This window comes from Alosa pseudoharengus, unplaced genomic scaffold, assembly GCF_046254945.1.
Source record: "Alosa pseudoharengus isolate Yale_2024_CS ecotype anadromous, Long Island Sound unplaced genomic scaffold, YU_APseudo_1.1 YU_APseudo_1.1_scf_9, whole genome shotgun sequence".
NCBI classification, from domain to species: domain Eukaryota; kingdom Metazoa; phylum Chordata; class Actinopteri; order Clupeiformes; family Clupeidae; genus Alosa; species Alosa pseudoharengus.
In genome coordinates this window covers 8,181,142-8,204,415 of record NW_027468881.1, presented here as the reverse complement: position 1 = coordinate 8,204,415, position 23,274 = coordinate 8,181,142, and the positions used below count along the sequence as shown (strand labels likewise).

Here is a 23,274-nt window from a genome sequence, read left to right as displayed (position 1 = left end):
CAAGATATTGATAGCACAATAACTTAAAACAAAAACTAACAGAAAACAGCGATTAAAGGGATACTCCAAATTATACAGCAGTTAGATTCGAACACAACCCCACTCAAGACTTCTTACTGCTAGGAGCCTAATCACTCCGCATATTGCACTGAATTATCCAACACGAATGTTCCATTTACTCGTAGCGAGCAGCGATGTCAGCGCAGCGATCACCTTGGAATGGGAAAAACGCAAAGTAGGTGGATGGCAGAATCAGATAGGTTGTAAGTAAGTTCAGATGTATTTTTTGGTTACAAAACCAAAGTTTTTAGATTTAATAGTGCTTGTTTGTCACTAGCTTTTACAAAATATAAGAGCACAAACTCTGAACTAATTTGTTAATAACGCACATTGCCTTATTATGACCGCCGCTAGCGAAGCTAGCGAAGCGGTCATATAATGGGCAGTCATATAATGGGCTGGGCCCCCCGAACCGCAAAAAAAGCAGTTTTTCCTAAATAACTACCTGAACTGTGGCACTGAGGATGAAGAATCTTTTATGGTATGTTGGTCTCAAGGGCCCACATCAACCTGGCCCATAATCACTCATTTGTGATTTGCACCCCCCCCCCGGTAAAAAATGAAAATGTAATATTATTCTGCTTCGCCCCTATCTTCAGTTAAGATGTTCAGAACTGCACCAAATTTTATGTGTATGATTGACCTGGCATTCTCTGGGGGTATGCCAAGTTTCGTAGAATTTAATCCATGGGGGGGTCTAAAAAAAATTAGGTTATGTGTACATTTAGTGACTGTACACTCATTGGCCTGTAGATGGCGGTGCACACACATGCACACACACACAGCCACGCACATACTATCGGTATTAGAACGGCCGATACATAATTACAAATTCAGTAGGATTAAAAGAAAGCCAAATATTCATCATCATCATCATCATCATGGCTGCATTTCCAGTATTGGCGATAAGTAGTCGTTTGTCCACTAGATGGCGCATCGTTGCAGTGAGACGTAATTTTGTTGGAAGTTAAAAGTGGGTTGGAAAAACAATGGACGCTTCCTACAAGGACTATAGTTTACCGCAGAGAACGTCTAATAAGGATAGGACGATGATCGCATGAAATGTAATTCCCATTTCTTCTTGAAGCCGAAATAAATCTGAGGATGTTTATCGGACATGCTTGGTTTTTACTGCAGGTACGTTAACCTTATAATATCAATGACCTAGGTAGGCTACAATAATATAAGGACCTAGGTAGGCTACAATAATGTTACCGTTAGCGTTGGTTGAGTGATGGAGGCCAATTTGATTGATTGCATTTGTAGAAAACTATAAATGCGGTTATACCAAGCAAATTGATAGCAGCACTGTAATTGTATCTTTCGACTGTCATTTGTTGCACGTGCTACAAAAATCATTCTGTGCAGTGGAAGATTTACCAACGTTACACCGGTCTGATACAGTTTTGCCTATACATGCGTGAGACTGAGACGCCTGTTTATTTGTTTTAAGTGCGTGCAGGGTGTGAGAGTGGAATCGATGTGCTTTGATTCCAGCTTGGTAGTTGTAGTCTGTGAAATTAAAAAGCACGTGTGTGTGAAGTATCCAAACAATGACACCTTCATTTCATTATCGCTGCTTTAGCAACACACCTTAAGCTACTGTGTAGTGGGTCCCATTTAGAAGTGGCTACTTCATTCGCGCTTTCCTTGACTCATGGAGCTGCGTGAATTTTATTACAACTTTTCGCCACGATATGGCAGTTTAAGTCCGCTTGATATTGTAAGGCGTAAGCTATTGGTTTCCAAATGCGATTTTTTGTGTCGCCAGCATAGCCTATTGACAATTTATGTTGTAAATAGGCCTGCCTTATAAGCCTACCTGTAGCTTAGGGAAGCTAACAGCTTTCTATTAGGATGTAGTTTGTTAGTTACAGTTTTGTCATAACTCCCTGATGCATTTTTGCATTTAGAATAGCCAGAGCGTGGATATCTCAATCGGAAAATTAAACAATATCGGGTGCCTATGGACTAGGCTGGGTGAACCCAGCCTGATCTGCCCGCTATTTATTTTCTGATTTCTTAAAAGATTGAGCTTGGTCTGGTGAAAGCCAGACTAGCCATGGACCTTAGTTACACAATGCAAGGGAACATGAATCAGCCTATATTTGCACGAACAATAACGGACAATAGCTCTTCAACTTTGGCCCGTTAAAATGTGTATGAAGTCTAGCGACAAGGCCCATTTGGACATGTCAGTTATTTGCACCACTGGTTAGATGTAAAACAGCATTTCGTTTCAGACTACTGTTACTTAATTTGTGCATTAACAATAACGTTTCAGACTACTGTTACTTAATTTGTGCATTGACAATAAAGTATTACATGAACTAAAGATGACTAAAATCTTATGTAGAAGAAGAAACATTCACAAAAATCCATCCATCCAAAAATGACCTTTGTTTTTGATAGCTGTTGAAAACGGCATGGAACTGCCGGAACATAGTTTGTTTATTAATAAATGAATAAATATATAACATTATGCCTTTTGCTTTTCATCAATCCAGTTGCAATGGATGAACTGTGATGAACTGCCCTACTTGTGATTGTTTAGAGATTTTAAAGGTTTTATAACAATGCTACATCTTCTTTGGCTATTCTACAATCTATTCACCTTTTCAGCACCAGTAGGCTACTTTCTGTGCAGCCGCATACACACACTCAGGCATGCCAAACAAGCATACACAAAAGTTTCAAGAGTGGGGGATGGAGTAAAAGATGGAGACAAATTGAAGTGTGATTTATTTTCGCGGAACGGATGTACAGGACTGAGCGGTGGTCATGTTTTGTACCACTATGAGGTACATCTAGTTTCTGTTCGGTAGCATCAAATCAGTGGACGCGTTCGACATCTTGCAGCGGATCTGGCTAATTCTTACAATAAAACAAGCATCACATTCAGCCAGATCTACACAACGCAAGAAGAAATTGCACTGAATTAATTGAACAGAAGTAAGTGTTGCCCTCTGAAACCCTCCTTGTTATAGCCTCTCTGTTCACTTTAAAAGTTTGCAATACTTCAGTTTATCTGTAGGATACCATGGACCCTACCACCGAAGTGTAAGGCTATTTTGAACTTTGTTAGTGGTTTGAAAATAGAGATTTATTTTGACATGGCTGTATGCCCGCTGCAACACGTTATAAACCATTTTGTTGCAAATAATGGTCTAGCTCAAAACTCCTCTGATTAATGTAATTTTGCTCCCAAACCAAAGTTTGAACCTGTTATCAAGCATAAATATACCCCAGGGTTGTTTTTACTCCGGAGCATCCCTTTTCCCCCAGGATTCACATATTTTGATTGGTTAGGTCTATCCAATTGTGTGCAGAGGCATTTCCCTGTTTTTTTGAAACACGTCCCATGATCATATCCCAATGCTGCAGTACGACACTCAAATTCTGAATAGAATTGAGCCTGGCTATGTCAGAGGTGGATATCCAGTATCAAATGCGGAGCCAGGTATGAATAGGCTTAGGGTCATTTTAAAGCTAGCTTTTCTCTGTTGGGCTACAAAAAATGTTGCTCAAAAACACACCAAAATTATTGTTCAAAAACACCCCAACCATATCTACAAGTTACATTTGACTCTACAGCTCTCCCACTTTTACAAAGTCAGAGTAGAGCCAAGATACACACATACTGTATCTTAGCCTATACATACCCCACAGGATCTGCCACCCATGATATTGAAGCCCAAAGATCCAGATGATCGATGCAGAATCACTTTGAGACTCCTGGTTTCCCCATCCTGTAAGTGGAGAATACATGACTATAACCCAAAGAAAGAGGTACATGACCTCTCGAATTGGGGCTGAAATGCGCTGTGGGCCAGTGGAATCAACTTCATTTTGAAGTCACACTGGCGGGTGCAGTGACTATTGTGTCAAGTATACTGAGCCCTTTCAACATCAAGTTCATGACACCCTGCTTCACCAGTAGTTTCACCATTACCTGCCTCTCCAAACAAACACTTGGATTATTCAAGTTCATGACATCCTGCTTCACCAGTAGTTTCACCATTACCTGCCTCTCCAAACAAACACTTGGATTATTCATGATACTGATGTTGATGATACTGTTTTGCTTGATGGGAACACACTTGAGAGTGTATGAAAGGTGACAAATTAGTTTGAACCTGCATTAGTGGCTGATTCAGGGTCTGGAGCTGTTCTCAGTTCCAATAAACTTGAGGGTGCAATTCCATCATTGGAATTAATTGACATTTTACTCTACAAGTCACCCTGTAGTCATAAGCAAGCACTTACATGTTTGGCAACATAAACATTAAGAAAACTCAGAGTGCCATGACACTGACATCTATCTTCACTTACAAAAAGACTCAAGCACTTCATGAATGATTGCTGAATCACATTGAATGACTGTTTCTGTTGTAGCCTATTGCTTCAACAAAAGGCGGTCGTTTTTGAGTAACTCTACAGGCATGCAGCAACATTGCCTGCTGAGTGTTTTCCAGCTGATGCAAGTTGTAAAAGAAATATAAGCAATTATTGGTCTTAAGTGCCACTATGAAGGCATCAACAGCACAGATGTCAGCACACTGACAATAGCAATATTGTTATGTGTCTCTCCTCAACCTTGACAGAAGACTGGCCCGAGACAGAGTTAAACAAAGACTTCTCAGGCTAAGGAAACGACCCATCAAAACACACATACATACACACACACACACACACACCAGTGGTATTAACGGTGGAAACAGCTGGAGGGGAAAATTTGTCACGTTGACTCAGAAAAACAAGGACGGCTCTTGATCGCACGAGCATGTGTGGCAACGCTTGCGCAGAGAAGGTAACGTTAAACACATCACAGTTTTGACGGTGACCCGTCACTGCACGCTGTCTGCGGTAACACATCACCTACGTATAAATTTGCCCACACTTGCTGTCATTTAGGCTATACAAGTAATTGATTTATATCATTGCTATCAGTCTATATGAAAAAGTAAACTTGACAAGCATGAGTGCCACAGGGGCCTCTGAAAGAGCTCCTTTCGAAATCTCTTTTAACATTCTACATAGTTGCAGAGACTTATTTAATACCCTGGCCAACCCAATGCCTAAAGTCTTTAAAATCAGTGCATTTAAAGCGGTAAAATACGGTTGCATTAGAATTGGCCCGTAAGAGAACCATAAGGATGGAATAAATTTTCGCGATGGGTAGGCCTAGATATAGCAGATGTAGACCAAGGCCCTGACTAAAAAAAAATATGAGGGGTTTTCTTAAGTCCTCTCCTATCTGTTATATTGCACGCCGCTGCGCAACACTGTGTTTGTTTGCAGAGATGGTCGCAGTTTGTCGTTGATGTCAAATGACCTTAATGAATGAGGTAAATGTTAGCTTGTGTCCTCATGTTTAAATATTTGCACTGCCCTGCTCCTGCTTTTATTCACTTTATAGGCAAACATTTCAAAACAGTCGTTGGAATTGTAAAGGATGAAAACATACTACTTTTATTCGTGTCATTCATTTATAAGGCTGCATCCCATGAGTGTAACTAGAGATCAAGTAGCATTTGTCATAAAGATAATCACATATAACGTAGTGTGTCTTAAGTCCTTGCAGCTTGATTGGCAAGATGTAGGCCTACAATGTCTCCGTATAATTATTTGCAGACTATTTCTACGACTTTGTGTTGAAATAAAAGATACCTTGAAGGCAGGGGTTCTGCTCTTGGAAATTGAATCAAGCCGTGCGTTGTACTCGGCAAATTTCCTCTGATATTTCAAGGCAGTCATCTGAAGCTCGCTGTGAACCGCAGAGAGTTGAGCAAGTAAAGATTTCTCTCTGCTGATAGCTCTCAACGATTGTCTCTTCAATTCCTTCTCCAAGCTGGCTATTTTCACTTGAAGTGAGCTGTTGTGCGCTTTGAGAGCTTTCAAACAACAGTGATCGTCCGTATTCTGGTCTTTGTGCAGCAGCATCAATCCACAGCCATTTTCGCAAATTTCCACCGGCCTGTACTCACATGTTTCCCGCATATGTGAATCCATATCCTTCAAATTCAGCACTTCATTACAGCCCTTGTTTCTGCATTTCGCTGGAGAAAAGTCGCACATCTCGGTATGCTCGGCCAGATGTTGGAGCGTCACCAGTCGCTTGCAGCCTCTTGCATAGTTGTCACATTTTATGTCCAATTTCAGGATAAGACTTTTTAGAGGCAATACGTGGTTTAGTTCTTTAGTAGAGACACGCTGACATTTGACGGGACAACTGTTTTGCTGCACGACCCAGGGAATTACGCAGCCGGCACAGAAGACGTGCCCGCACGGAGTTGTCAGCGGGTCTTCTAAAACTTTATCACACAGGTTGCATTTAAAGTCAGGGTCCACAATAGCACTGAAGCGATCCAAATCAAATCCCATAATTTATACCGATCAAAGGCATACAACGTCCTAAGGTCCAAAGGTCACTCTTTGCGCACATCAGACTGTAAGCGTTTCTTAAGTTATTGGATAGACTTTTCAAATAGGAACCCCAAACTAGAGAAAGTGCGCTGCCTGGGAAATATATTACCGTAATACCAGTACAATTCTACCTCTCTCTCTCTCTCTCTCGCTCTGTGTGTGTGTGCGAGTGTGTGTGTGTGTGTGTGTGAATTAGAGGGGGCGGCTCCCAATTTGAATGTGTAAACTTGTGTATGAATCGTTTGTGCATGACACTTTTAGGCGACCCACTTCATTTTTGTTACATGTAAGGATTTTGGGTTAGTCATAGCTTGTATGGGCTCTTTCAAATGTGTGTTTTACTAAAGAATTAGCACCTTCAGTCAACAAATTCTCCCAAATAATTAAAGCTGGTGGTAATTGAGGGTTGTGAAGTTTGTTGTGAAGTGACGCATGTTTTCAATTAGTTTAATCACAATAGCACTGGCATCATACAACACAATTATCATTCATTTGCCTGCTGCTGACTTCCTGTAATTATGTGTGACGAAAATAACCAAGTCTCTACACTACTCACCATTCTTTATTGAGAAGTAAGCTAAAAAGTCACTCCATCTTAAAATAGACCCAATGAATGACAGGAGGTTTAATCAGTCATGCCCATTGAGTTTAAACAGTCATGGTCTTTCAGTAACAAAGGTTTAAGTGGAATTAAATTACAGACTACTGCATGTTTCCCACTTCATCAGTGTGTGGATTCTTGTGATTAGTTAAAATGCATGGTTGCCCTTCAGGGTGTTGATTTCAGTCTGTAGTTTCTCTCATGATTGACTAAAAGCACATTTTGGATGAAATCTACATTCATAAGTTACAAAGATCTAGCTTATCATTGCATGTTTGATAGAGGAAATAAGCTGCTTCCTTAAGCCTTTTAAAGTGGACTATTGCAGTCTTACAGTCTGGAACTTGCATTGGAGTATCTATTACTGTGAAATGTGTTTGATTACACAAACTTCTGGATATCTTTAGATAAAATTATTTTTTCACACCCCTGTTGACAGATGCAGAGATAAAGTGCTGACAAGCACATCAACAGCATTAGTATGGGATTTCAAGACAAGACCACTGCCCACTGCATGCACGCACGCACACACACACACACACACACACACACACACACGTACACACACACACACACCACCACCACCACCACCCTCCTCCTGGGACATATTTAACCAATGCCAAGACAAACCTTGATAGCAGATGGAGGAGTGGAGATTGGGAGGAATGTAAGCCCTCCTTGGGGAGCAGCAGAGAGGAATGTGGAGCCACTATCGTTGTTACTTATCAGCGTTGGGTTTACAGGGCATCAGTACTCACTTGTTCTCCCTCGCGTAGATATGGAGAATGTTTATCTTATTTTTCTCTCCCCCTCCGGATTTACGGTAGAAAAACACACATTGTACACTGCACAGGGGTCGAGTAGTAGACATTACCCGTCTTGGTGTTGTCAAGGGGAGAGCTGAGGACTGGAGGCTTATCTCCGGTTTTTGGGGTGAGGGGGTGTTGGGGAGTCATGAGGTTACCTCTGCAGGATTCTCTATCCGTGTCAAGATGGCTGGCTAAAAGATAGAGTTGGTTAAAGGGGTTCTATCTAGCTTTTGTCCAGAGAGTGCAAGGTAATGGAAAATGGTACCCTGCCAGTAAATATTTGCTCTGAGGTTTTCATTGGTATTTATCTCTATGGTAAGATTGCAAATATGAGTACTTTGCTGTGTCCATAAGATTAAGGGGCATGAATTACACAGTTGCTTTGTATTTCTCTACTTGTTAGATATGAGAAATGCAGGTTTCTACAAAATTACTTATTAGGTAGGGGTTAATATTGCACATGTTTAGTAGTCCTCAAAGAGATCCATAGTTTTAGAGTACCTAAATGTAAACACACTTCAGCATCAAGGTTATATAATCAACCTTTAAATGACAGACTCTGTCAGACCTTAGAATGTACCTAGAGAGGAACCACATAATGAAGATTTTAGTGCAAAGAGCATAGTGAGCAGAATTGTTCTCTATCCTTTCCAAGTGTTCTCCACCTTCCTGTCAAAAGAGAGAGAGTGAGAGGAAGACTGAGTGAGAGAAAGAGAAAGAGCCTTTTTGGTCTGTCAGGCCACGTTGGGTCGGAGCTGATAAGAAACAGCTGGGGGATCTACAACAGGGGAAACAAAGCCCAATGGTAATGTCAGCTAAATATAAACACGTGCTCTGCTCCAGCCTCGCATCTGACCTCAATCTAATGCTCTGCCGTAGCCGCCTGCCTGATGAGAATGACACACTCTCTTGGTCAGAGATGCTCGCCCAGATTCAGAGAAGCCAGGATGAGTGAATAAACAGGAAATGAAAGTGGCTGTTATTTTTGCGCTCATACAATACGGGTGCTTGTTTACAACCCTCAATCTCAGATTGTAAAATACAAAAAAAAACTTATTTGGACAAAAGGCTTGGATGTTGCTGCGAAAATCTCAAGCGATGCATGTAAGGCAAAATCCCTGCAGCATGGGAGGGTAGAGAATGTTTCGAGAAACACACACTGACAATGAGAGTGCAGTGGGCAGCCGGGGACGAGAAGCAAGAGAGTCAGAGCGAACACTCACCACTCTCCACAAATAAGACTTCTACAGAGGGGGGCATCACTGGGCCTCTGAAATAGACCCTCATTCTAAATGCCATAATTAATACACTGTATGAGAAGACAGGATAAGAGAAGCATCCATAAGGGGGGGGGGGGGTATAGGGCCCATGTTTGGCCACAGGGCAGTAGTTTTTGCATCTACAGTATAGCCATCTGCAGCCAGAAGAGACCGATGAGTTATTATATGGCCTGAGGAGCGGCTCTGTCGCCACATATTGAACCCTCAACCCTAAATTACAGCCAGACGACCACGACGTACTCATCCAGCGGCCATAACTCACACGTGCTGATTATTTCTGTCTCAGGGATGGAGCTTCTCCTGACAGACAGTCGGAAAAGCACTCAGTTTTGTGTCTTTTTTTCCGGGGAGAGTAAAACACTGTGGAAATGTTCAGTTTTATTTCCCATTTATTTATTCATGTGTTTGTTTTTGTTTGTTTTTTTGTTTTCCCTTTCTTGTGAAATCAATTGTCCTTTGTGAAATAACTCTTTGCTGTTTGGTGACACGCAATGTATCTCCATGAGGCCGCCACCGATAACGAGTGAGTGCAGCGCCTCGGCCGTGTTCTCATAAATGTCACATGTGGGATCCCTCCATCATGTACTTAGGCAGAGCACACCCAGACAGTTCAGCTCGCTTCTCCGCCCTGTCTGTGGTCTCGGCCTGCCGTGTTTGTGACAAAACTCCAATTACTGTCAGGACTTTTATGGCACAGAGCCAAGAAACATGAAAAAAGAATGCATACTTATGTGAATGAACATTGCTGAAAGATAAATTCTCTCTCTCTCTTCCTCCCTTCCTCCCGTTTTCTCATTTTGGCACGGATGGAACCATACACTCCTTTTGTCAGCACAACATTTGTCAAATCCTCCATCTGTCATCTGTAAAACATCAAAGGCAAAAGCTAACAGCATATCTGTGAGACAATACAACTTCTGTGATGAAGTATCATCACTCAAAGGCAGTTATAAGACCCAGGAACATTTTTCACTCATCTGCTATGGTGTAGTATCTGGCTAAGCAGTAATTCTTGTCTTTGGTTAGAGCAGGATTTAAAGATGGATGTAGTTGATTAGTGCAGATGAATGTAAACAGGCCCACTGTTATATTTTGAGTGTAGGGGATATTTGGTTAATTAATGTGCACAGATATCAAATCTGAGTGATTGACAACCTCATTCATCTTTATTGTGTGTTCCAATGCTGGTTATAAAATAGACCCCAGTTTTAGGATACATTTTCTTTATTTTCTATCTAGCCTACTTTAATTACAAACTGTCACTATTTCCCATACAATTCCCTTGTCATTTATCATTATTTTTTGCAATTCTGTGGACAGATTATTAGTATTGAAACTGAAGTGATGGAATTCAAATAGCCATCGCATTATCTTTCTTTCCTTCTGCTGCTGATCATTAGATTGGCTGTAAACCAAGGCAAGATCAGCAGTAGAGTGTTTGATGGAGAGCATTCAGCAGGCCAGATTGACTCTATATCATGGTCTTCAACGTTTTTCACGCCAGGGACCCCCAAACTGATGGAGAGCTGGAGCAAGGACCCCCCTACTATACTGTATGCCATAAAAAAAATGTCTAATCAACCAAAGATTTCGCGACCCCCCTGCAGTACCTCCACGGACCCCCTGGGGGTCACAAAGCCCCTGTTGAAGACCTCTGCTCTATATGGTTTGAGCTTTTGTCGCCCCCTGGAGTTCACTAGATATTCCACAATGTGGTCTCTAGGTGGTGCTGTTTTACTATAAATGGCCAAAGCCATTACTTATTCACCAAATTATCACCAAATCCAGAAATCAGATTACATCCATGGTCATCTTTCACCGTCACTTTTCTGACGGCATTTCCAAATGATATAAAGCTTTTTATTTATTTTTGTCCAGATAAATTGTTGCAGAGTCTATGACAGTGACAGCTTTTTAGCCAAGAGTAAGTGGCATCCAACAAAGGTTGACATTTTGTCCTGATTATCTGAGCACCCTGTGCCGTAGATAAGATAGTACTTTGAGATAATTTTTCTTTGCTGCAAACCAAATGGTTTAAAAAGTCACTGAATCATTTAATGTCTTTCACACATGAAGAATGGCAACGTTTTGATGTCTTATGCATTATCCAATGTGTCAGAATCCCTTTCATCTCTGGAGGAACCATCTAGTTCATCACAAGAATCTGAAAATGACAAAGCTGCATGTTGACATATCCTTGCTTACTCACCATAGCTGGAGAAGTGTTCTTCCAAGGAACATATATCACATGATCATGATGGATACAGGGATGGTCCAAACACCAATGTAGTCATGACCAAAATGACTGACTGATTATTTATGAATCAAAACACTGTCTAGCTAGTTATTAATCATGAATCGCATTCCTTTAGGAGCACTGGCTGAAGACCAATGCCCCAACCCTTCTGAGAAGGCCATGGTTCTAGCCAAACTAGATTATTGCAATGCATTATTAGCTGGCCTTCCTGCTTGTGTAGTGAGACCGTTCGTATATATTCATGGTTATTGTTATTCTGTTAATTCTTTGTAGTCTATTAATAATTGTTTATTATTTAAGCCATATGGCTTACCAGAGACAGTTGAGAAAGCTAAAGGATCTTTGGCTTTACTATAAACTTAATTTTAACGTTAATGTAATGTTTATTGAGGTATTTGTAAGTCGCATTGGGCAAAAGTGTCTGCTAAGAACCATAAACATAAGCTTTAACATAAACATTTCCAGTTTACCCTGCATATGTGGGAATTCAAGTTCTACCCTGCTGGAACTGTGAGTTGTCTCAGATAAAAAAAAAAAACATCCACAGCAAAGTAACTCTTTTAAAATGAGACCTTTCACACAAAGACTTGAAAGGCAAGGCAAGGCAAGTTTATTTATACAGCGCATTTCATACACAGAGGCATTTTGATGTGCTTTACATATAGTAAAAGAAAGCAAAACAGTGAAATTGCACCGTTTTAAGGGTTTAAACCAGCGGATGTATGAAAAAGGAGCTTTGCAGGTGTACAAAAGAGGGCTTTGCATGCTTGGACAGGAGGGTAATTCAGGTGAGCGGAGTGATTCTTCTCTGTCTTGGCCTGCTGGACCAGACCCAGAAATATAAATGAGCTCAGATGGCTGTCATTTGTTTCGCACCAGACCCGCTCTCTCTGCCAGGCAAACCTGTGGATGGGGCTGCAACCGGCCAACACAGCAGCTGGTCAAGTGTTCCCTTGACTCTCACTCTTTTTTCTCTCTATCTCACTTTCTCTCCATTTCACTTTCTCTTTTTCTCCCTTTCCTTCAGTCCTCTGCTTTATTTTGATAGCAATAAAATGTATGGTTAAAATGGATAATAATTTAACTTCAAGACTACTTTTAGTTAGCCATGTAACCCATCTTGGTTTTAAACAAAGACACTATCCCCTCCCCCAATGGAATGCTAATGTGCTGGTTTAAGGCCTATCACTTACACAAGACAAAGGATGCTTCCTTGATATAATGTATCCATGTATCATGAAATGTAAATGTATTCATGTCTGGTATCATTTTGATAGTCTCATTACAAGGATTGTAATGATGTGATTGTGAGAATGTTTGGAACATTCTATAAGTGATATTTCTGATATATAAGATATCTCTCCTCATGCTATTCATATAGGTGTGAAGTGGGTGTGAGTAGGTGTGTCTGATACCAAGTGAAGAGCCAACCAAGTGGGATTGTTCTTGGCGCCATTTTGTTCTTTGTTTAAAACATTTAAAAGTAACTAAACTGCAATGTTTGTCAGATCAGATTTTGGATTGTCAGACTAAGGATGTAGAGCGGAAGAGAGGAGTTGGCTACAGGCCAACCTAGGCCTTTCAGGCCTGGGATAGGCCTACATAGACCATAGACCTTTTTTGTACCCTCTCAGCTTGTAACAGAATAAACCTGATTCCTGAGTTTTCCTGAAGTTCGCCAGTCTAAGATTAATATTAAGTAATTAGTCACCTACAATTACTTTCAATTTCCACGTCTCAATTGCACATTATCTCTAAAAGTATTGTTTATAGTTTTTCCTTTCCTTACCAGAACTCCATCTCTATTTTTTTCTCAAAGGCCAGTCAAATTCTCGATGATACACTCATTCACTCACTTGTTTTATCATTTGCTCACACACCCACTCCCTCACTCACTCATTCATTCACACACACAAACACACATACACATACTCACACATACACAATCTCTCTCTCTCTCTCTCTCTCTCTCTCTCACTTCCACTCCCTCACACTTACATCAGCTGTGATGCTTCTTTGCAGATGCTCCTCTTCATGACCAATAAATCACTGGTGTTTGAGGTATGCCATCACTTAAATCAGAGGAGATTTCAAAGGATATTGATCTCAGCCATGTCAAAGAACTGTCAGGCAGAAAATAAAGGGGTGGGGTTGGGTGGGGTAAAAGTGCTGGAGTAAGCATAAGAGCTCCTCTGGGATTGGGGGGCACCATTTAAAAAACAAGCCCCTTTGAACTTAATCCCATCTCAATTTATAACTGACTAGTGTTGTTGTTGCTGTTGTTGGTGTGTGTGTGTGTGTGTGTATGTGTGTGAGTCTGTGTCTCTGTGTGTGTCTATGAGTGTGAAACATTTATTTTTTTGTATATGCATGCACATGTGTGTGTATGTGTACATGTGTGGATGTTTCATGGTTCATTTCTCCAACCAGTTAGTGTAATACGTTGGTTCCAAACCATAGACCCCAGTGAGGAAACCATCGCTAGGAAACACCAGCGTACTGCTGGCAGGAGCTAAATAAATGGGATGCTAGAGTTAAGGTGTTAACTTTAATGAAGCCCTTGCCAATTCATAGTGCCAAATGTTAATTTATTGTGTAAATCTCATGTAATTGAGTTGATTAATCAGCTTACGATCTAATTGGGTCGAATGAGTGTAAACTAATCTTTTCATAATTATGGAAGAAAATGAAGCTCATCATTCTCAGCAACTTGTGAATCATATTTGCATCCTATGTTATGCTATGAAAAGTGTACCGATAAACACAGATTTATTTCATATTTCATGTCAGTGTGGTTCAATTAAAAAAAAAATGTTTCAAAAGACAATTTACAACTTATAGTGGAAAAGAAGATACTAATAAAGAGTGGATTAAGTGTTCACAGATAACACCACGCAGCTGCTTTTCCCCAAAGGTTTCTCAAGTATCTGGATTTATTTCCATTAAGCCTGTCAGTTCAGTTCTTAGGACACTAAAGCTCTCTCTGAACAAAGAATCACAAACCACTCTCTGAAACTATACCCACAAACAAGCAGGCCTTTTCCCCAAGACTATTTGTCTGGCATGGTACTGTGTACTATTAAATACACTGATATTCAATAATATCATTTACTACAATTTGCACAAATTTGTAAAATGTTTACATAAACATGCACATATGAAGTATAAGCATTGCATTGTGAGATAAGCAGATGACTGTATCCTGCCACTGAAGATTTTCAAATATCTCGAGGTAAGGCACCCCAAATCCTTACTACAAGAGTTGTGAATGATTTATAAATATAATACACTGTATTGCTTTATGCCATGCTAATTTTCATAGGTGTGCAAATGCATGATAGTGGAACTGACAGAAGCATCTGTGCTGGCCATTCACTTGTTACCTTAGGGGGAAGACACAGAGGAATAGGTGTTCCTCCATTTTGTGCCTTGTGCATAGCAGCAGAGTGGCTCAGTAATTGGTGCATAGTGACACTCATGCATGAGCTTGCACATGGGTAGAGATGAGAGCAGGGTGGAGGAAGAAGGAGAGAGAGAGAGAGAGAGAGAGGGAGGGAGGGGGAGAGAACACATATGTGAGGCAGAGAGAGAGAGAGAAAAAAGTGTGAGCAAGACAGAAAGTGAGAAAGTCAAAGAGAGGGAGAACAGCAGTGACAGAGAGAGAGAGAGAGTTGCAGGCAGAAAGAGAGATGTAGTGAGAGGAGGGACATGCAGTGAGAGAGAAAGAGAGGGATAGAGAAGGGATGGGCCAGATAGAGAGACGGAAGGGACGACAGACAGATAGAAAGCAAGTGAGAGGGAGAGGAGGGACATGCAGTGAGAGAAAAAGAGAGGGATAGAGAAGGGATGGGCCAGATAGAGAGACGAAAGGGACGACAGACAGATAGAGAGCAAGTGAGAGGGAGAGGAGGGACATGCAGTGAGAGAGAAAGAGAGGGATAGAGAAGGGATGGGCCAGATAGAGAGACGGAAGGGACGACAGACAGATAGAGAGCAAGTGAGAGGGAGAGGAGGGACATGCAGTGAGAGAGAAAGAGAGGGATAGAGAAGGGATGGGTCAGATAGAGAGACGGAAGGGACGACAGACAGATAGAGAGCAAGTGAGAGGGAGAGAAGGGACAGGCAGTGAGAGAGAAAGAGAGGGAGAGAGAAGGGATGGGCCAGATAGAGAGACGGAAGGGATGACAGACAGATAGAGAACAAGTGAGAGGGAGAGAAGGGACATGCAGTGAGAGAGAAAGAGAGGGAGAGAGAAGGGATGGGCCAGATAGAGAGACGGAAGGGATGACAGACAGATAGAGAACAAGTGAGAGGGAGAGGAGGGACATGCAGTGAGAGAGAAAGAGAGGGATAGAGAAGGGATGGGTCAGATAGAGAGACGGAAGGGACGACAGACAGATAGAGAGCAAGTGAGAGGGAGAGAAGGGACAGGCAGTGAGAGAGAAAGAGAGGGAGAGAGAAGGGATGGGCCAGATAGAGAGACGGAAGGGACGACAGACAGATAGAGAACAAGTGAGAGGGAGAGGAGGGACATGCAGTGAGAGAGAAAGAGAGGGATAGAGAAGGGATGGGTCAGATAGAGAGACGGAAGGGACGACAGACAGATAGAGAGCAAGTGAGAGGGAGAGAAGGGACAGGCAGTGAGAGAGAAAGAGAGGGATAGAGAAGGGATGGGCCAGATAGAGAGACGGAAGGGACGACAGACAGATAGAGAGCAAGTGAGAGGGAGAGAAGGGACAGGCAGTGAGAGAGAAAGAGAGGGATAGAGAAGGGATGGGCCAGATAGAGAGACGGAAGGGACGACAGACAGATAGAGAGCAAGTGAGAGGGAGAGAAGGGACAGGCAGTGAGAGAGAGAGAGAGAGAGAGAGAGAGGACAGGCCTAATTTTGCCTGTATTGTTTCCTAGATGCTCGTTATCCCGTCACTGTCCTTACCCCGTCCTTCACATAAAAGCTTCATTTCTGCCCCAGAATGCATCGCCCCAGCCTTCGGCATGATAAATAATTCACTCCTCATCACTGCCTATTGTCCAAAGCTGATCAGTGGCGGCATCGTGCAGTGTGGCGCATTCTGGCATCCTTATTAAATTAGATCCTCATCAGAGTGAGGATCAGTCTGCCTACCTGTCGTCCCACTGGTTTATAAGCATAAACAGTTGCGCCCATTACCCAGCAGATGTTTGTGCGCCTGTTACCTTCTAAATTGGGAAGTCTGGCTGGTAGGAAATTGCAATGCCCAAAAAAAGTGAATGTGTCCTTCAAATGTTGCCAAGGTAAAATTTGAATGTGGGTGCAGTAAACAGACTTTCATATTGATTTAGATTGGTTTGTACTTTTTTCCATGAAGTAAAACATGCATGTATGTGTTTATATTTTGCATTAGGTAAGACATGCATTTTTTAAGGAGATGTATTTGTTTTTATGTTCTCTGGTCGATCACATTTTGTGAGTCAGTGTACATCTGTCATAATGGTCCCTCGGTCAGTGATTTCATAGTCCAATTTGTCATTTTGAATACAATGTTGTTGGGAATCAAACAAAACGCTGATCACTGATTTTATATTGACTTGATGTCCACTACACTGTGAACCCACCGAAGCACTACCCCAGTGCCAAGTTTGGAGAGTGAAATAGTGTTCAAGTGGACTGAGTTGTCATTAAATCACAAATACAGTCGGTAATAAAACACTGGTGATACTCCCGAGGCCTCGTTTCTGCTATGCTTTACACACTGTGGTTTAGTCAACACTGATAAATTGGAGCAGGCTGCATAGGCTCTGTTTTGATATTGATCTGTAGAGAGTGATTCCCTCTCTTTCTCTCTCTCTCTCTCTCTCTCCTTATACCCCCTACCCTCTCTCCTTCCCTCTCCATCTCTCTCTCTTTTTCTCTCACACCCTGTACCCCCCCCCCCATCCTCTCTCACTTTCGCTCTCTCTCCCTCACACTCTCCAGCGCCATATATTCTCACACTGCACACTGCACTTTGGTCTGGATAAGGGGCATTTATTTTAGTGTTGGCTGCCAATAAGTAGAGCCCTCCCAGCCTACCCCACCACCACCACCACCTCCCCACCTCACTGCATTACAGCACAGGCACTCCCCAGGTCGTCACTCCATTGCTCATTAGAGGGGATGCGATCTGACAGGTTGTGTCAAAGCCAGAACGCTGGACACAAATAAAGCCGGCAACATGCTGCCTCAGCAAAACACACACACACACACACACACTAGTGCTCTCTTCTCACTGGCTTCCCGAGGCCAAGTCAGGCGGCTAAGCTGCTCTTATAGGGGCCTATACGTCTCAGTGGCACAGCCACATAAACGCTAAACCCCAACGCAATTTCACCAGTCGCTAACAATGAGGACATAAACAAAGCAATTAAGATGTAGGGAATAAATTCTGTGGCCACTGTTGTTGTTGTGTAAGTGCAATTTTTTATTATTTTTTTCAGTTAGAAAGGCTTGGTTGGCTGGCCCTGGGGAACAAACGAGGGATAGAGACAGCGGCACTACAAAGAGCTTAGCCAACTCGATGAGCTGTTCTCACCAGAGGGGGGGAACATGTAATAGAGGGATTTTTGCTCTCCCTCTTTATCTTTCTTTTTCCTGCTTGCTCTCTTGGTGTTTCTGTCTTCCTCTTTCTCCCTTTACTTGTGTCTCTCTTTCCCCCTCTCTCTCTCGTTCCCACTGGTGTCCTGCTGCTCCATGTGAAGTACCTGTCATCTCTGATCGTGCAAATTAGCCACCGAGACTAAGATGGTATAACAAAGGCTCACCATGTGTGTAGCAGACAAAATGTGATAAAGCCACACGCTCGTGAACGCTGCTTCTTGGCTTGCCTGTGCTAATCCACCTGCACCCACAGCCAGTGATTCGCACCTCCCAGTATGAACGATAGCGGTGCGCTAAAAATAGCTCGGATCTGTGACGCCACACCCACGACTCAGGTGTTTATTTATTAATTTCCCTTTTTAATTTGTTTCTCTCTTTTTTCACCCCTTTGCAATCAGGCATCTGTTCTATTTTTTGAGTGCTTCAAGAGATTGTGAAAAATAAATAAATAAATAAATAAATAAATAAATAGATAAAATGCTGTGGAAAATGGGGGTAATGTACGTAATGCCCACATGGAGCAAAATGTTGTCTTGTGCGTCTCTTTCAAATGGCATTAGAGAGAGGCAAAATCATTATATTTTGAGAAAGGATTGGGTGAATAGAGTCTGGGATAGCTGTCATGGAGCCAACATTTAGACAAATGGCTTGTTTGGACAGACAGAATCTGTCTGGACTGGTGAGTCTCAGTGACAGCCAGATCAATTTTTATTTTAGATATGGTCAATTCTTCAATGCTGTGGTCAGAAGAATCAGTCGTAATTTTACTGGTGACCATAAATGACACGGAAAAGTCAACACAGTCAGTTACACATAAAGGCACACAAACATAGAAATACACAGACACAAACCTGCATGTGTGAAAGCAAGGCTTATTTTCAGAGTTCAAGTGAAGATACTGCTATCTCAAAGCCACCAAATAAGCAGTGGCTACTTCTCAGCTTTGGTCAGTTGTCCTATTTGAGTACAGCTGGTGCCTCATCAATACCCACAGATGTAATTTCCCGATGGGCTGTTGAAGACACTCGTTCAAAGCTGTCTTTATTGAACTCACCTTATTACAGGAAAAAACACAGTGATATCCACACACAGGTAATTACCTCATAGATTGCCATCTAATCCAGTCGGGTGGGCCACTCCATGGCTCGAAGCAGCATTTGTATAGCAGAACGAAAACACCGTTTTCAATTTCCTGTCTTAATTAGTTGAGAGTTGAGTACATCATGGTCTGAACAGAGACGTTGAGCGTGCTCCCCAAACACTGGTGATTTAGGGGATCGTCTGATGAAGAGGTAGGAGATAGGACATGCCGGGCAGACATTTTAATAAATCCAAGAATTGATTGAGAAGATAAAATCCCGCCTCTTCATTATGAACAGTAAGCGGATTGGGAACATGGAGGCGTCACCACTGGTGAATTCAGACGCTGAAATATGTATTTCTGTGTGCTTTCAACAAGACACTGAGACATGTATTTCTGATTCGCACCTGGCAGTTACTCTAGAGTAGATTTCAGGGAAGAAGTTTCTGTTTCAGAAATGTACTCGAGGGCTATTAAAGCCTGACAAATTTGAAAGATCTTTCACATTTTTTTTGGTCACATTTTCTCTCTTTCATGAAGTAATATAAAATAGCAAAGGTGGTGTAGGGTTGAGGTCAGATTTAAACGTTTCCACTGATATGCAGATTGGGATTCATTAGAGCTCATGTTGGAATCTCATGGGAATACGGAACATTATGCAGCATTGACAAAGGTCTCATTCCTCACTGCCTCTGTCAGCAATGTGGGGGGTTTGCTCAATTTGTCTCTTCAAGCTTCCGGGGACCCTTGCAGTTTTATGAAGTCAGTTTAAAATTTCATTATTTTTTTTCTAGGCCTAAAAGAAAGATGTGCTGTAACTAAATAACCCACACTGCTGTTTAAACATACTATCGTCTACAGCTGTGAATGATAAAGGCCAGGATGCAGTTGCAATACATTATGTATATGATCTGACCAGATATGTTTTCTAGTTAGCAGATGATTGTGGAATGGGCCTACATGTATTCCTAGCTGTATTCTGTCTTGCTCAGTTTTGTGTCTGTATCGTGTGTGTGTGTGTGTGTGTGTATGTGTGCATTCGCGCGCGCGTGTGTGTGTGTGTGTGTGAGTGTGCTTGTGTGTGTGTGTGTGTGCATGTCATGTGTGTGTATGTGTGTGGGACCCACTGATAACATAACATAGCATTTCCCCTGATGCCTGAGGCGGGAGATGCACAGGCCTGCTCACCCCTGATTGCAGTGGGGACTCCACCCATTGATTGCATTGATCTTGCAGGTTCGCTTTCACCACCGGATTAGTGGAGGCACGATTCTCCCAAAGGTGCCGTGATGGGCGACCGAAAGAAAGACATTTCCACACACGTCTCCCTTGTCTCCCACTTCTCCTTTGTCACGCCTCCTTCTCTTTCCCTCTTTTCTCCTCTTCTCTCCTTGGCTCTCCGATCCTCTCCTCTCCCCTGCTTTACACTGACTGTGATTAGAGTTTCACCAGCCAAACTTGGCTCTCACAGGTGTCGTGCCAACACTCCGAGTGAACGCATTTGGACACCACAATGTTCCTTTGGCAAAAGGTTGTCTGGCGAGACTTTCGACAAAAAGAATCCGTTCTTGGCCCCCTTATTTTCTGCACAGCCTTTTCGCTCGACTACAAATGCGAGATCTGAGCTATAATTTCATGTTTCTGGAAAGACACGGCAGTACGGTTCTCGCGCTCCTGCGAGTAGACGCGCCGCGGCAGAGAAGACAGTCCTAATTCCTCCTCTGATCGCTCTGTTCTAGTGGCCCTGATTACAAGCGAGCTACTCTCACGAGAGGCTCGAGTACTCCGTGGTGCATTATTTACAGCGCATTAACACAAGCCCTAATTACAGCACACGGCTCTGCTGTTATACAGTCTTTAAAAGAAGCCCGGCTTCTAACGAGCTCCTCTAATAAGCCACTTCTTGCATGCTGAGAGAAAAAACCCTGGAAATTTAAAGAAAATTTCAACAGTTTCTAATTGCCCAGATGGTCCTACGTTTGTAGGGGATGATTCACGCATGGACGTAAGACTTAAGAGTGCATCTGAAATCTGAGAGTTTTCTACCTGCAATGGCAGAGGCATTTTAACAAGTTCTCCACTCTACTAAAGAGACCTATATTAGTCACCTTCACTTATGAGAGATACAGTTCACAGTTCATGGTTGATCAAAGGCTCAACTGCATGTAGGTAAGACATTGACCGAATTTTCCAGACATTTTTTCTTTATGTCTTCATCATTTTCATGAAATGGGCACAAATGTCCCTGCCACATCTTCATCTCTTATGTCACCAGGGACACACACATAGTCATTTCAAGCAAATCGACTATCCAAGCTCATTCAGAGCTTCTTGAAAGACTTGTCAACCTGTTGACATGGTTTTATCCACATAGAAATCAGGCAATAGTGATTGGTTATACTATCACAATAGTAGACTAATTCAATACTAGACTAAATTTACCATCTGCTAATTCCCCGAGAGCCAAGAACTAAGGACAAATCCGTTGCCATTTAATCCCTACGGGTCTAAAGTATTTGACTTTTGGATTTGGACAGAACGGTCCATCTATTCCAATAGGACCAAAGGAACTGTTGCCAAATAAGTAACATTTTCAGTACTAGCACTGCTGAAATGGTTGATTATTCATGAGTGGTGTGTTTAAAACAAACTTTTTAAGCAATTGGTTGGACAGTATTTTAGACATATTTTTTTAGACATTATTATACATATTTGTCACTGTCAAAAGGCCAAACCTGTCAAACATTTTACACATGGTATCTCTACAAAGCCAAACCACAGAATTTATTTATTTAAGAGTCTGTCTTTACAGCACATGCTGAGGAGATACTGTAGGTCTCTACAAACAGCAGTGAGTGTGGAGAAACCATTCACATTTACTAGACAGGCACATGCATAACAAATACACAGACAAATCACAAATATACACACGCACACACACACATCCATACTCTCTCTCTCTTTTAAACACACACACACATACATGCAGACACACACACTCACACACCCACAAAAACACAAAACATGTTTCCACAGTAAAATTCTCAGCCAGCTCTCAATCAGTACTGTCAACATGAGATGATCTTCCAGCAGTTTCCTGATGCAGTCTGCTCTCTGTGGCGGGTGTGAAGAGGAGGGATGTGAATTGAACTCTTTGTGTGAAGATCTCGGTGTGAAGTCTGCAAGCCTAACAAAGGCGCCATGCTACCCGTACCAGCGCGAGTGTAGAGATATATTCATTAGACTCTGACCCCTCTGAGACCTTCACCGTCACTTTCTCTTCTGATCAAAATCTCACTTTATTGAATTGAATTATTGAATTTCACTTTGAATAAAAAAAACAATATGCAGTATGCGCCCTCGCTGTGGCAGGGGACGAGGGTGTAAGACAACATGCCAATACCAAACGCATCCCGTCAGAGGTTAATGAAATTATGTCGTCTGCCTGGCTCGGTGTTAGGCAGAGGAGGAGCACGGTGTTGCCAGACTCTGCTGATGACTCTGCTGATCTTACGCTTAGGTCCACCGACACCACAGCCGCTACCCGAGGGGACTTGGCATTTAATTACCCTCAGAACATCAGCCCAGTTTATTATAGGCATCCGAACACCACACACACACTCACACAGACACTCTGTGTGTGTGTAGAGATAGAGAGACAAAGCTGAAAGAGAGAGCAGAAAGGTGAAAGAGAGAGAGAAAGAGCAAGAAAGAGGAGAGAGAGAGAAAGAAATGAGAAAAAAGCAGAGTAGAGCAGAGAGAGAGAGAGAGAAGACCAAAAGCTCTGAGAGGGATAGAAAGGGAGAGAGCAAGAAAGTGAGAGAAGGAGAGGGAGGGAGAGAGAGAGAGAGAGTGAGAGTAAGGAGCCAATGCAATGAGAGAGCAGTGAGAGAGTAAGATAGAGAAAGAAAGAGAAGAGAGGGAAAAATTAAGATGGGGCGTAAGAGAAGAGCAGACATAATTCTTGTTGACACGTCTATTCATTATGAAATCACACTCAGTTTCGGAGTGTGTGGGGCCCAGGGCGAACACAGTAAGTTAATCCTGTAACTTGTGGGATTTCACTCCTTCCAAGACAAGAAGGGCTGGGTTAGGCTTCAGGACGTCTTTCATACGTCATCCATCTGCAGACATACATTTACTG

At 42.2% G+C, this 23,274-nt stretch overlaps 1 protein-coding gene across 1 annotated transcript in view; it reads right to left on the bottom strand.

Annotated features, from left to right (window-relative positions):
- LOC143114973 (E3 ubiquitin-protein ligase PDZRN3-B-like) overlaps positions 1–6,482 on the bottom strand; it is a 43,977-nt gene extending 37,495 nt beyond the window's left edge. The window contains exons 1-2 of the mRNA XM_076276812.1: positions 5,731–6,482; positions 3,723–3,809 (exon numbers count right to left, since the gene is read on the bottom strand). Of these exons, the coding sequence (XP_076132927.1) occupies positions 3,723–3,809; positions 5,731–6,444 (801 nt within the window). The 5' untranslated portion in view covers positions 6,445–6,482. The remainder of the gene's footprint in view (positions 1–3,722; positions 3,810–5,730) is intronic.
- Positions 6,483–23,274: the final 16,792 nt, after the last annotated feature.